This window comes from Haliotis rufescens, unplaced genomic scaffold, assembly GCF_023055435.1.
Source record: "Haliotis rufescens isolate VD_foot unplaced genomic scaffold, xgHalRufe1.0.p SCAF_1, whole genome shotgun sequence".
NCBI lineage: Eukaryota > Metazoa > Mollusca > Gastropoda > Lepetellida > Haliotidae > Haliotis > Haliotis rufescens.
Genome location: NW_025963779.1, coordinates 49,262,162 through 49,274,635, shown reverse-complemented (window position 1 = coordinate 49,274,635; position 12,474 = coordinate 49,262,162). Strand labels below are relative to the sequence as shown.

The following is a 12,474-nucleotide window of genomic DNA, read 5'->3' as shown; positions in this document are numbered from 1 at the left end:
AGCTAACAAAATGAAATGTTTCTTGGGCAACGGCGCGTCAACTTCAATCATGCGTGTCTGTCCTTATTATTGCCATTACAAAAAGATATCCCGAGCATCAGATAAAGCATATTGTGTTATCCATAAAATGACATGTTTGACAACTGACATTGTATTAAAGAACCGAATTCAATGTGTGCTCAGTCGTGTTTATTGGTATTCATGGTTAGGGAAAATATTTTTCTTCCGAACCACATAATACTTTTCAATAAGAAAAAGAGAAAAAATGTCCCACCTACTTCATCACTTTTGAGAAAAATGTGCCCGAGAAACAATAATATTCTTTGCAGTCTTATCATAAACAATAAAGTGCATTAATAGATGTCCTCAAGTTGACGTATTCCAGCAATGATTTCTCCCGAGAAATTTTAACCAATCGTCGCTTCCTTTTGCCTTCAGCCCGGTCCTTCCTCTTCCGCCTTGGTCAACTATCAACATGGTGAGATCCAAGTGATCGGCCTAAAATCTAGGCCCATCTAGCTTATATTCAAACTTGTTTTACGGAATAAACGCAACAACTTACGCAGAATAAATCTCCAAATTGATAAGGGGCATAATTTACTACAGGTTGATCAGGCATGTGTATATTATTCTACATTTATGAACATACCCGAATCTTAACTTCGTTGAAGCAACATGGATTTAGGCTACCGTCCTGTCGTCAGTAGCGAATTCGAGGAAATGTAAGATCGAAATCGAAAAAGTTCTTGACGCTCTGTCTTGTCAGTCGTTTGAGTAGAGGTTTTTCAGTTCATTTGCTTTTTAACATCGACAGTTCTGAGTGTACATTAGCAAGTGCCTAGATCAGTAGACCACTAAAATGTTTTAACTGATATGTTTTGCGAGTAGCTCCACGGTTTTTGAGTTAGACAATATTTTCACGTGCGGTTGTTTTACGTTTAACCCATTCCTTCACATTCAAAGTCGAGCAAAATGTGTTTGTCCTACTTCACTGTCATTTTGATTTGAAGTAATCAGGTTACAGGACACATTACCATATTTACGCAGGGCCAGACCTGTCGAAATATCAAAGTTACCCTGTGATAATTTGCTGACATAACTGGCACAGTTGTCAAAGGTGCCATGCCTGAAACTACAGTGTTGGTTCAAATCCTACATTTGCCAGAATATGATTCTTGGTTTGATATCAGGTTTCAAGTGGTATATGCCTTTCATCTGCATCCATGGCTCTACATTCTTGTAGATTTTCAATTTTGTTAAGGGGTATTCTTATATATATCATCACAATTAAAGTGAATTGCCTTAGTAACATTAACAATTGCCAGTTAGCAATGTCAAGATTTAAGACATATTGAAACATATATGATTATCTTATATATTTCTTTCAGGCGCGTGTTCGTACAAAGACCGTGAAAAAAGCTGCTAGAGTAATTATCGAGAAGTACTACACGAAGTTGACCCTTGACTTCCACACAAACAAACGTGTGTGTGAGGAAATAGCCATTATCCCCAGCAAGAAACTCCGAAATAAGATTGCAGGGTAAGACATTAAGAAGCGATAGAAATTGGCACTAGTCCTGTTGTCCTTGCCAAACTGCAAGGATTTTTAGGGGTTTTGCTATATGTTATATGGACAAGTGGACTTTTATGTTAGTTTTTATTGCTGTTAAGATACTTTGTTCCAGATATATTGAGTATTAGGACAAATTATTGATGAAATGAGATGATTCGCTTTTAATTCAGATATGCTTTCTGCCTTTGAATGCATTGTTTTATCAGTATCAAATGTTGAAAATTTATTGTGTTGAATTTGTCACATTTTTGTGAACCAAACAGATGTGTTTCCAATATAGTAAGTTGATCTTTAAAAAAACCCAGCAAACGCAAATGGCATTTCTTCATAAACATGATTAAGACCATTGAAACAAGTCATTAGTCAAGTAACGAATAAGGTACAGCTATTCTCCTTGTCCCCTACATACTTAATCAAGACACAACACCATTAACCTTGGAATACGCTGTGTGATACACCGCCGATTTATTTGCATATAGTCAAAGACAATGTTATTCGTTCATATACACTTGTATATACATGGTCAGCAATATGCTATGAATATTTATATTTTGCTGAAGCCTGACACGTAAAACCAGATATAAAAACCTTTTGAAGAAAACATCTAGAACCGTGTTACTTCAGTGGATGCAGCAGCAAATACTGGAGGGTATACAGTATACTCATGACATGTATATGCAAATCCAAACAGAAATACTAACAATTCATAAACATCATGTTACATATACGAATTTTATAATTTATTTTATACAGTGCAAATCACGTAGTATATGCAGTATTATCAAAGCTCTTCAGCTTAATCATATTAATATATATATGATCATTTATTGAAGAACATGTACTATAAAGGCCCTCAACGCTGTATTATAAAGGCTAGCCAGCCAAGCAATATCATTGCATCCAAAATGTACACTTTCACAATAAAGCAACGCTGTATTGTAAAGACTCACCAGCGAAGCAATAGCATCACAAGCAACAGTACACATTAGCCCCAAATATGCATTCCATATCCATGATTTTCTGAAACACATGAAGTCAATAAATCATTACATGAAAAAGAATAATATTGTTTACTCTATATAGATGTACATCAAATAACTATAAGAAACAAGTGTGAGGCAGTGAATGCACAGTTAGCGAGAGAACAATTCAAAATTGTACCACCCCTTATATACTTCCATAATCACGCCACCTTGGGGCACAAAATCTACTGCTAGGAGTAAATAATTTCTATCTTATTCATTCTTCAAACAAGAGAAATATTATTTCTCCTTGTCCTCTACATACTTAATCAAGACACAACACCATTAAAATTGAAATATGCCGAGATCTACAAAGACAGTTATAGGCCCAAGGAAAGTGAAACTTTCATTCTGTTATCAATACTTTCTTCGATGTGGGGCGGTCGGGTAACCTAGTGGTTTAAGCGTTTGCTCGTCACGCCGAAGACCCGGGTTTGATTCCCGACATGGGTAAAATGTGTGAAGCCTATTTCTAGTGTCCCCCGCCTGATATTGCTTGAATATTGCTAATAGCGGCGTAAAACCGTACTCACTCACTCACTCACTCACTCACTTTGATGTAACCTTTTTTAGCGTTTTTGCTTCTCCAGCGACCATGTCGTTTGAACATACAATCTGTTATACCTATGCAGACCATACTTCTTGATATTGTCAACAAAGGGAGTTAAAGCATCCATAAATAGTTCCCTTAAGCTGGTATAAGACAATGGAGCATTGTCCTTTCTAAGAACATATCCTGAACAACCTTTGCTTTCATTCCTGAATATGTACTGATTACAATCTGGATGGACAGATGCAGCATTTAGATATTTCTCCACACAAGCTACTGGACACAGCATGGAATCTGTCCTGCTAATAACAAGACAAGGGCCATCCTGTATATATCCGTCTTTGACTTTTCAATAAAAAAAACCATGTGTGACTTATAAAACAAAATATCAGATCGAGATATATGAATTAGTTCTGCAGATCTTAAAAATCTGGCGAAAGCTAATAAACGCATAGATAATAATTCACTGATCTAATAAAGATGCATTGATCATTTTTGAATCATACAAACATTCAAGTACATATCAACTGTGATTGGTCACTTTTTAACCAGTGGCTGAGAAAATTTGCGCCTAGCTCCTTCCAAAACATATTTGACAAGACTATTTTCAGGGGACTCTCTAGTTCAATGTTACAATGAGCATGCCTTATACTATAAAATGCCGTTAAAACTGGTGATAAGGTTTCACTCTGTTTCACAACAGACAACAAATAAATGCAAATGTGAAACGGGTAATTGATCACTCGTGAACATATTATTTGCGTTTGCCCACCTTTTCCAATTCCTTAAATCTCTTGACGTCTGAATGAACTCTTCCCTTAATGAACCAATCTTCTCATTGAGGTAGGATTTGAAATCTGCTCTTATTTGAATTAAGCTGTTGCAAAATGGCATCCAGCTTAGCTTCTGTACCTATATATTCAAGAAACAAGTGTGAGGCCGTTCATGCACAGTAAGCGAGAGAGTTAAAAAATTGTACCATCTCTTATATAATCCCTTAATCATGCCACCTTGGGGCACATAATCACATGATTATCGACATACTGCTAGGAGAAAATAATTTCTATCTTATTCATTCTTCAAAAGATAGAAATATAATGGCTGTCCTGCTAGCCCAAGGCTTTGTACAGACTAGTCCAAGGAACTTGCTACATGATGCTATCACAAAATATGATCACTTTTCTTGAAATTGTTAATTTAACTTTCACCTATCTGTGACTATGATCAGGAGAAAAACTTTAACACTAAAAAATCTAAATCTCCTGTTTGTTGATGTATTGAGTTTGGATGCATTTGAAGGTTTGTGGGAAAGAAGCAGGAAGTAACTTTTTCAGTCCTTTTTTCGATCACCAGAAAATGGAAGTTCTAAGGATTTTTTTCATACATTGACAGGGATTGAGGGCATTGTTACCTAACCTTGCGTTGTTGGTTTTATATTTAGTACTTATTTACTGCCGTAGTATTCAGTTAATAATAAGGGCACAAATTGATGTCTGGTAATCTTGCTATTTTATTGTGAAATGGGTCATAAATACCTGGGTGTCAAAAAGTATTGTCTTGTACTTGTTTCAATCGACTGACCTATCTAAATATCGATATTGTAGTATGAAAAAGTACCCATAAGTTCTAAGGTTTTTAAGTATAAGTATATACAAATAAGGAAAAGTTGTAATGAAAAATATAAATGTTAAAAATAAGATATTTAAAGTAAGAAACTAATCTTCCTGCTAACCTTTTGAAGATGTACAAAAAATATAAAATCTATGAATTTGAAAGTCCTAGGCTACAGAAAACCAAAAATTCCATGTGAGCAACTCCCTAATTGTCATTCAGCTTCGAACTAATGTTTTTGAATGAAAAACTGTTGTCATTTGATAATTGCTGCAATATACATGATACATGTATAAGAGGCTTTCATGATGGGGACCATCTGATCCAATTGCAATTAACATGAAATTTCATCATAAATCATTTTGTGTTTGTGAGACAGGAACCCACCTGACCATGCCTTTGAAAATCCTTTATGTGACAAGTAATTAAATGTAAACACTTTCAGGGTCAGTGATTTATTTTAAGAACTAATCCTCCATGGGCATGCCGGCTTAGAATTGTTTCCCAGCAACTTGTTCCGTCGTAAAGTGAGCATCTTGAAGGATGGAAAACCTGTAGTATTTGATCAGTTTCATAATGGGCATTGAGATATTGACCAGGTACTACTATGATGCATCATATGTTTAAACACCAGACTTATTTACTTGCTGGCATATCATTCTAGTTTGTTTGGCAGATTTTTATATGGGTGGTTGTTGCAGGTTTGTGACCCATCTGATGAAGAGAATCCAGCGTGGCCCAGTGCGTGGTATCTCCATCAAGCTGCAAGAAGAGGAGAGAGAGAGGAGAGACAACTATGTGCCAGAGGTAAGTTCACAAGCTCCAAGCAGTTTGCTGAATAGTAACTGTTCATCCATGTGAGCCAGCAGGGAAAATAAAGTTGCAACTGAATATGAATTTTCTCAGAAATCTTGTACGTTTTCTAACATGGTGGGATTTTGTTTTTCAGGTTTCTGCTATTGATGTGGACATCATTGAGGTTGATCCCGACACCAAGGAGATGTTGAAGTCTCTTGTGAGTATTACATACATACATACATACATACATACATACATACATACATACATACATACATACATACATACATACATACATACATACTCTCCCCAAATACTGCTTGCCTACCTTATTTTGAAATATCATGTAACAAGAAAAAACACATTCTTTTATGAATTATTATTGCAAGAAGTTAAATTCAGCCTGGCCTTGTAGTCTGTTTTTAGTAATGTCAGCTCAAAACTTGTCCCGTCTAATTTTGTAACAATTTTTTTTAAACCACCGAATATGCTCTCCCCAATACCCCAATGCTATTTAGACAATCCTTTCTGTAGTGGAGAGGGATAGGGGGAACTTCCCTCCTTCCTGGATGCTTTGACAGTTTCTTGAAAATAAAGAAAAGTTAACTAATTATGATCAGTGATTGATTAGTTTGAACAAATAGGTTATGATGGATGAAATAAATGATTCAAAACATGAGTTAACCGTCACAATTGTCTTTTCTTAAGCAGATAATTTTTTGTGCAAACAAAAACAGTCCTTTACAGTTCAAAATAGGGAGATTGCTCTCAAACTTGCAGGCTAAAAACAGGGTTTCCCCTGACGCAGAATTCTTGCGTATATGACTCTCAATTAAGGAAAAATACGTCCAGAAATACGTCAAAATATCTATGTTGTTGTTTACCAGCTTTGGAATAAAAATATTACAACTACTCACCTGAACTTAATTTATAAACATTTTCTGAAGACAATATATGCAAACATCTTAAAATTGACGTCTAGTTTTTAATTAATCGTCGTTTTTAGAAGTAACATAACTTTGCATAACACCACTGCCACGGACTAATTTGCATAGCCTGTCACATGACCAGACTTTTCTCTCGTTTTAAAACAAACGCTAAAATCAGAACAGCCGGGGGCTTTACATATTGTTTTGCATAATTATATAGATATGCTACTAAAACTGTGCGACTGTGAGGTACAGGACAAAATATATTTATTCATCAAAGTGAACGTAACTCTCACACTCGATGTGGCTTCGATGACAGCACGTGATGTAAACAAAGGAAAACTTCGCAAATGGACAAGGTTTTTCACGTTTCGGCATATTTTCTCACTAAAAGTTAACCATGACATATGTTTATCTAGATGTGTAGACTCGTAAAATATGAAACAGAAGAAAATATTATCATTGTTGCGGAGAATAATGTGATTTGGCGAGGTCACAGTATGTGGTTTAGCAGAACCTATGGAACGGGGTAAACGGAAGTTGTAAGTACCGGAGGGACACATGTTTTTGACGAAATTTAGATTAACATTATTAAATGAAATTTTAAATAAAATTAATAAAATAGATGACAAATATAAGGTCAGATATACAGAGAACACGTTTTTATTACCAGATAGTGTAACAACAGGATTACCTTGCGTAATTCAATTTGGATTTGTTATGCTATTTCCAATGACGGATCATGACAGCCTGAAATGAGACTCAAGAAAAGTCTGTGCGTATTATACACGAGAGATATTTTTATCAGGATTTAATTGCCCATAATTAGGGGTGAGTATTATACACGAGTGTGTATTATACACAAATGAATATGGTATATACGAAATGTAAAGCTTTGGGCTTGTTTGTTGTTTTTTGCTAATAAACTGTATTCAACCAGAAAATATTACGAGTGTTCACAATTCTTCAGTTCAACTTCACTGTTGATAGATAATACAAGATAACTAGATAAAACATGTAAATGAGTTAGTGGTATTAAAATATAATCTGACATGAAATGTATTTTAATATCCATCCATGATTAAAAATTATGTCTCACAGTTGAGACTGATGTTATTTATTCATCCTGTATTAGTGTCACTGTAAATTGTTTCATGAGCTGTGAAGTAATTAAAGATTGTGAAAAAATATAACCAACAAACTTTGTTTTTCATTCATATATCCTTTATTTCTCTGTAGTACAATCAGCTGAGAACATTTATAAGCACTTGTTAACTTAAACTAAAGACATATAATATTTAAAAGATACTTAGCTTTAAGTGTAACATTAAAGTGAACACTTTAAATTTCATTAATCCTACAATAAAACATTTGACTCTCAAAAAATATTTTTGACTCCCCAAAATTCATAGGCTGAGTCAAGGTGACTCTCAGATATTGAAGTCTAGGGGGAACCCTGTAAAAATGTCCCTTTTCTGTCAGTGTAATCTGAAGCATTCTACATATAAGGAGAACTGCCTCCGTGGTCTGATGGTAGAGCATCCGCCCGGAGAGCAGAAGGTCCGGGGTTCGTTCCTCGGCCGCGTCATACCAAAAGACGTTCAAAGATGGTACTTGTTGTTACCCTGTCTGGCGCTCGGCATTAAGGGGCTAAAACAAGTACTGGTCGGCTCGGAGTCAGTATACTGTGTCTGAGTTGGGTATTCATGTTAAACTGCGGCATGGTATCTCAGTGAGCTAGCACTATAAATCGGCATCAGTCCGGACTAGTACAAGCAGCCACACACATACACATGCATGCACGTTGCTATATAAGTACAATAATCTTGGATGCGACATTAAACCCCATTTCACCTCATCACCTCTACATATAAGGGCTCATTTTCACAAAGCAATGGTAACACTAATATTTGTGACAAACAAACTTCAATAGTGACTTACATAGCACTACCTTTGCCAGTGACATGAGCATCGTTCTACGCAATTGGGATACGATGGCATGAATCAAACTGTGCTTGTCAGATGAGGTGACTAACGGGGGATCAGGTGGTCAGGTGGTCAGGCTCGCTGACTTGGTTGATGCATGTCATTGTATCCCAATTGCGTAAATCGATGATGATGATCTTAATCGCTTGTTTGTCTGGTCTAGATTTACTATTTACATACCGCTGCCTTATAGTTAAACAACAAACAATTGCCATTGAGTCTGTTTTGGGACCAAGGGAGGTGACCCTGGAAGTATAGTCATGAGTGCTATATGGAACCATTCCAAATTTCATTTCTCATACTATTGATTTCCCCAGTCTATCATATATTGCTTTTACTTATACAAAAATCTAATTTCAGGACTTTGCCAACATCCCTGGCCTGCAAGTTACTCAGCCAATCAACTCTGTCAGCTTCAGGGGAGGAAACCAGCGTAACTAAATGTACTGGAGAGTCGTGTAAAGAAGGGGGAAATAAAAAAAAATCAGAAAACTATGTTGTGTTTCTTTTAATTAACGGATTAACTGAATCAAAATTATAAGAGACCGAAAATGTTTTCATGTGAGCTGATGTATTAGTTGTCTTGTCGGGACATTTGTCTGTTAAACATCTAACCTGAATTGTTAGGTGTACAACAGTATAAGAGAGCTTAGTTACAATCTTTGCAGTTGTATTGATAGCTCTTGTTGTATGTTTTGACTTGCCAAGTTGTCATGCAATTATTGTGTGGTAAACAGAAAACATATAATTTCTTTCAGATTACATTTATTCTGATTTATAATGAGAATGTAATTCTTTACATTGTGAAATTTTGGAATGGACTTTAATCTATCGTGTCACTCACTAAACATTCCTCTTAAAATCCTTCCCACTTGTGAACATTCCAGTATCATATTTGCACAAGTTCTATATGCCTCTGGCTATGAAAGGGTAGTTGTTTATTTTGAGAAATTCAAATTTGCTTCCACAACAGCCATTAATGGTTTAAAAAACAAACCTTTGCCTAAACATTCTCAAATGTAATCCAAGGTGAAGGACACGATTTGAAGTATTTTAATCGTCAGAAATTTAAATTGTTTCTGTGTATATACTTCATATTTATCACTCGTATCCCCAAAGTGGCATCCCTAACGTATACAGTGGTCCAAAGATCAGACTGAATCCATGGTCTTCATAGTGGATAGATCATCTGCCCAGAGAGCGGAAGGTGGTGTTTGATCTCAGACTGTATACTACCAAAAGATGGTACTTGTTTTCTTGCCTTGCGCTCGGCATGAAGGGATAAAACAAGAACGTGTTGGCTCGGAGTATGTACATTGTCCAAGGGTTATCCATGTTAAACTGTGGCATGTTATCTGGATGGGCTGGCACTATCAAGAATAAAAACGACGTTAGTCTGGACTACCGCGTGTACGCACGTACACGCGTCGCTTATACAAGTGCACTGATCTTGAACGCGACGGTAAACCCCATTTCACATACCTGGTCTGGATCTCCAAGGTCATAAACCTTGGTTTGTCAGCACTGTACCTGAGCAGCTTGGATTCACACAAATATGACCACCTGTCTCAAGCAGCCCCAGCCCCGACCACGCCCACTCGCTCACTGTTTGTGAAAAGTAGCCAGATGCATGGTCAGAAAAATGCTCCTTATTGCCGAATACCAGGTACTCAAGCCTTGACGATCTATACCAAATATTTGACAATTTAAACATGTCTGGTCGACTATTTGTGTGCAAGCTTAACCCGAAAACCTTAATTTAATTTGAAAACAAATATGTATCTTCTGACTTGCAGTCTCGGGCAAAATGGAAACGTACTATTTTGTACATTTACGAACAAGTGAAATACCTGACCATGAAAACCCATGAAATAAAGTCGATTGAATTGTCTCCCTTTGACCATGACAAAAATATTGAAACGTCCCAGTCTGTGGACCTGGATCCGGCTCATCTGTCATTCTAATTTAATTAATTAAAACATATTTATGAAACTATCCAGATCTGAACCTATGTAGTACATTTACTAGCACTTAAACATGTTTAAACCACAGGCTTCGTTTATGAATTTATGGATACCGTTTTCATTGGGGAGGGGGTGGAGGAGTGTTCACGTACAGCTGCCCGCTTTTTGATGAGAGTGTAGACTTCCACTGTGACATAAGATAATATTTGGAAATTCTCTTCAAAACTGCAAATAAATATTACACCGGCTTTTCACGCATTGCTAAAGAATACCAAAGACAAAACTGCATGAAGCGCACTGTAAAATGTTTCGCAAGGCGTTGGTGTTTGCTCTTTGAAAGAAATGCGACTCAATTTATTTTTTGTATGTGCAAGAAAAGTGTCCATCCATATGTTATCCCAGTGCTTTCATCGCTTCATTCAGGAGTGTGGCGTATTGACCCCCTGAGTATTCCGGAATACAACAGTCCCCAGGGATCCATCCTTACCGTGTGTGCTGACTTATGACGTGCCCCCAAGATGTGAGTCGCTGTTCATGCTATCAACCACTAATGATTGATTATTAGATTGAAACACGCTGATTGTTTTAAGACGCCATGCTTTAGCTGTAGGGGCGGTGGGTTAGCCTTGTGGTTAAAGCGTTTGCTCGTCACACCGAAGTCCCGGGTTCGATTCCCCACATATCTTGTGTCCCCCGCCGTGATCTTGCTGGAATATTGCTATAAGCGGCGTAAAACCAAGCTCACTTCACTCACTGCTATAGCTATAAATATCCGCGCTAGTAACAATCACTCACCCAAGGCACCTCAGTTGTTAAAGTGACGATCGAACATTGTTTCTCTTAACACACACAACTTATATTTGTGTTTCGAAGGTTTCACTTGACAACCGACCACTCGTTATCATTGCAACATTGGTTGAGGCGACGTGTGGTTTATACTTGACATTGATACATGCAAACTGTTTGATATCGGTGGGATGAATTAAACATATACACTTATATTCCTGACCCATCACGTTTCATCTCTGGTCCTTCCTGCAGTGCCTGCTTCTCCGTTTTCCCTTTGGGCGGACGAGTATGCCAAGAGTCTCGCCAGGGATTTATTTCCAACTTATTTGATGTAGTTTGTCATCAGATTAATAAAACGTTCGGAATTCAAATCTGAAGTTTGTTGTTCCTTGTTGACAACGGTACATGTTTGACATTGCTAATTCCTTTTGTGACACTGTCGAGACTGCCTCTATGCAGTGCCTTGATTACATCTGTATGCAGTGCATTGAGCACATTTGTATGCAGTGCCTTGAACACATTTGTATGCAGTGCCTTGAAAACATCTGTATGCAGTGCCTTGATTACATCTGTATGCAGTGCATTGGTCACATTTGTGTGCAGTGCCTTGAGCATATCTGTATGCAGTGCATTGAACACATTTGTATGCAGTGCCTTGAACACATTTGTATGCAGTGCCTTGAACACATCTGTATGCAGTGCATCGATCATATCTGTATGCAGTGCCTTCAGCACATTTGTTTGCAGTGCCTTGATACCATTTGTATGCAGTGCCTTGCTTTTTGTTTGTTGTTGAACGCCTCACTCAGCAATATTCCAGCTATATCACGGCGGTCTGTTAATAATCGAGTCTGAATCGAGACCAAACAATCCAGTGAGTGATATCATGAGCATCGATCCATACAATTGGGATACGATGACATGCATCAACCAAGTCAGCGAGCCTGACCACCCGATCCCGTACGTCGCCTCTTACGACAAGCAAGCTCGCCTTTTACGGCAAGTATGGGTTGCTGAAGACATATTCTACCCCGGATCTTCACAGGTCTGCAGTACCATACATCTGTATGCAGTGCCTTGAGCACACTTGTATGCAGTGCCTTGAGCACGTCTGTAACACTTGTATGCAGTGCATTTGAGTATATCTGTATACAGTGCCTTGATCTTTTTGTATGCAGTGCCTTGAGCATATCTGTATGTAGTGCATTGAATATATCTGTATGCCGTGCCTTGAACACATTTGTTTGCAGTG

General features: G+C 37.4%; 1 protein-coding gene across 1 annotated transcript; it reads left to right on the top strand.

Moving 5' to 3' along the window:
- The first annotated feature begins 405 nt into the window (after window positions 1-405).
- On the top strand, window positions 406-8,964 carry LOC124131418 (40S ribosomal protein S17-like). The gene is made up of 5 exons (XM_046494695.2): window positions 406-478; window positions 1,389-1,540; window positions 5,458-5,563; window positions 5,706-5,771; window positions 8,830-8,964. The coding sequence occupies exons 1-5, from the start codon at window positions 476-478 to the stop codon at window positions 8,908-8,910; spliced, it is 408 nt and encodes a 135-aa protein (XP_046350651.1). The 5' UTR covers window positions 406-475; the 3' UTR covers window positions 8,911-8,964.
- Window positions 8,965-12,474: the final 3,510 nt, after the last annotated feature.

Bases quoted from the DNA above. Each gene is read 5' to 3' on its own strand.
- LOC124131418 (XM_046494695.2), top strand. The intron at 1,541-5,457 runs GTAAGACATTAA...TGGTTGTTGCAG, and splicing joins CTCCGAAATAAGATTGCAGG to GTTTGTGACCCATCTGATGA. The intron at 5,564-5,705 runs GTAAGTTCACAA...TTTGTTTTTCAG, and splicing joins GAGACAACTATGTGCCAGAG to GTTTCTGCTATTGATGTGGA.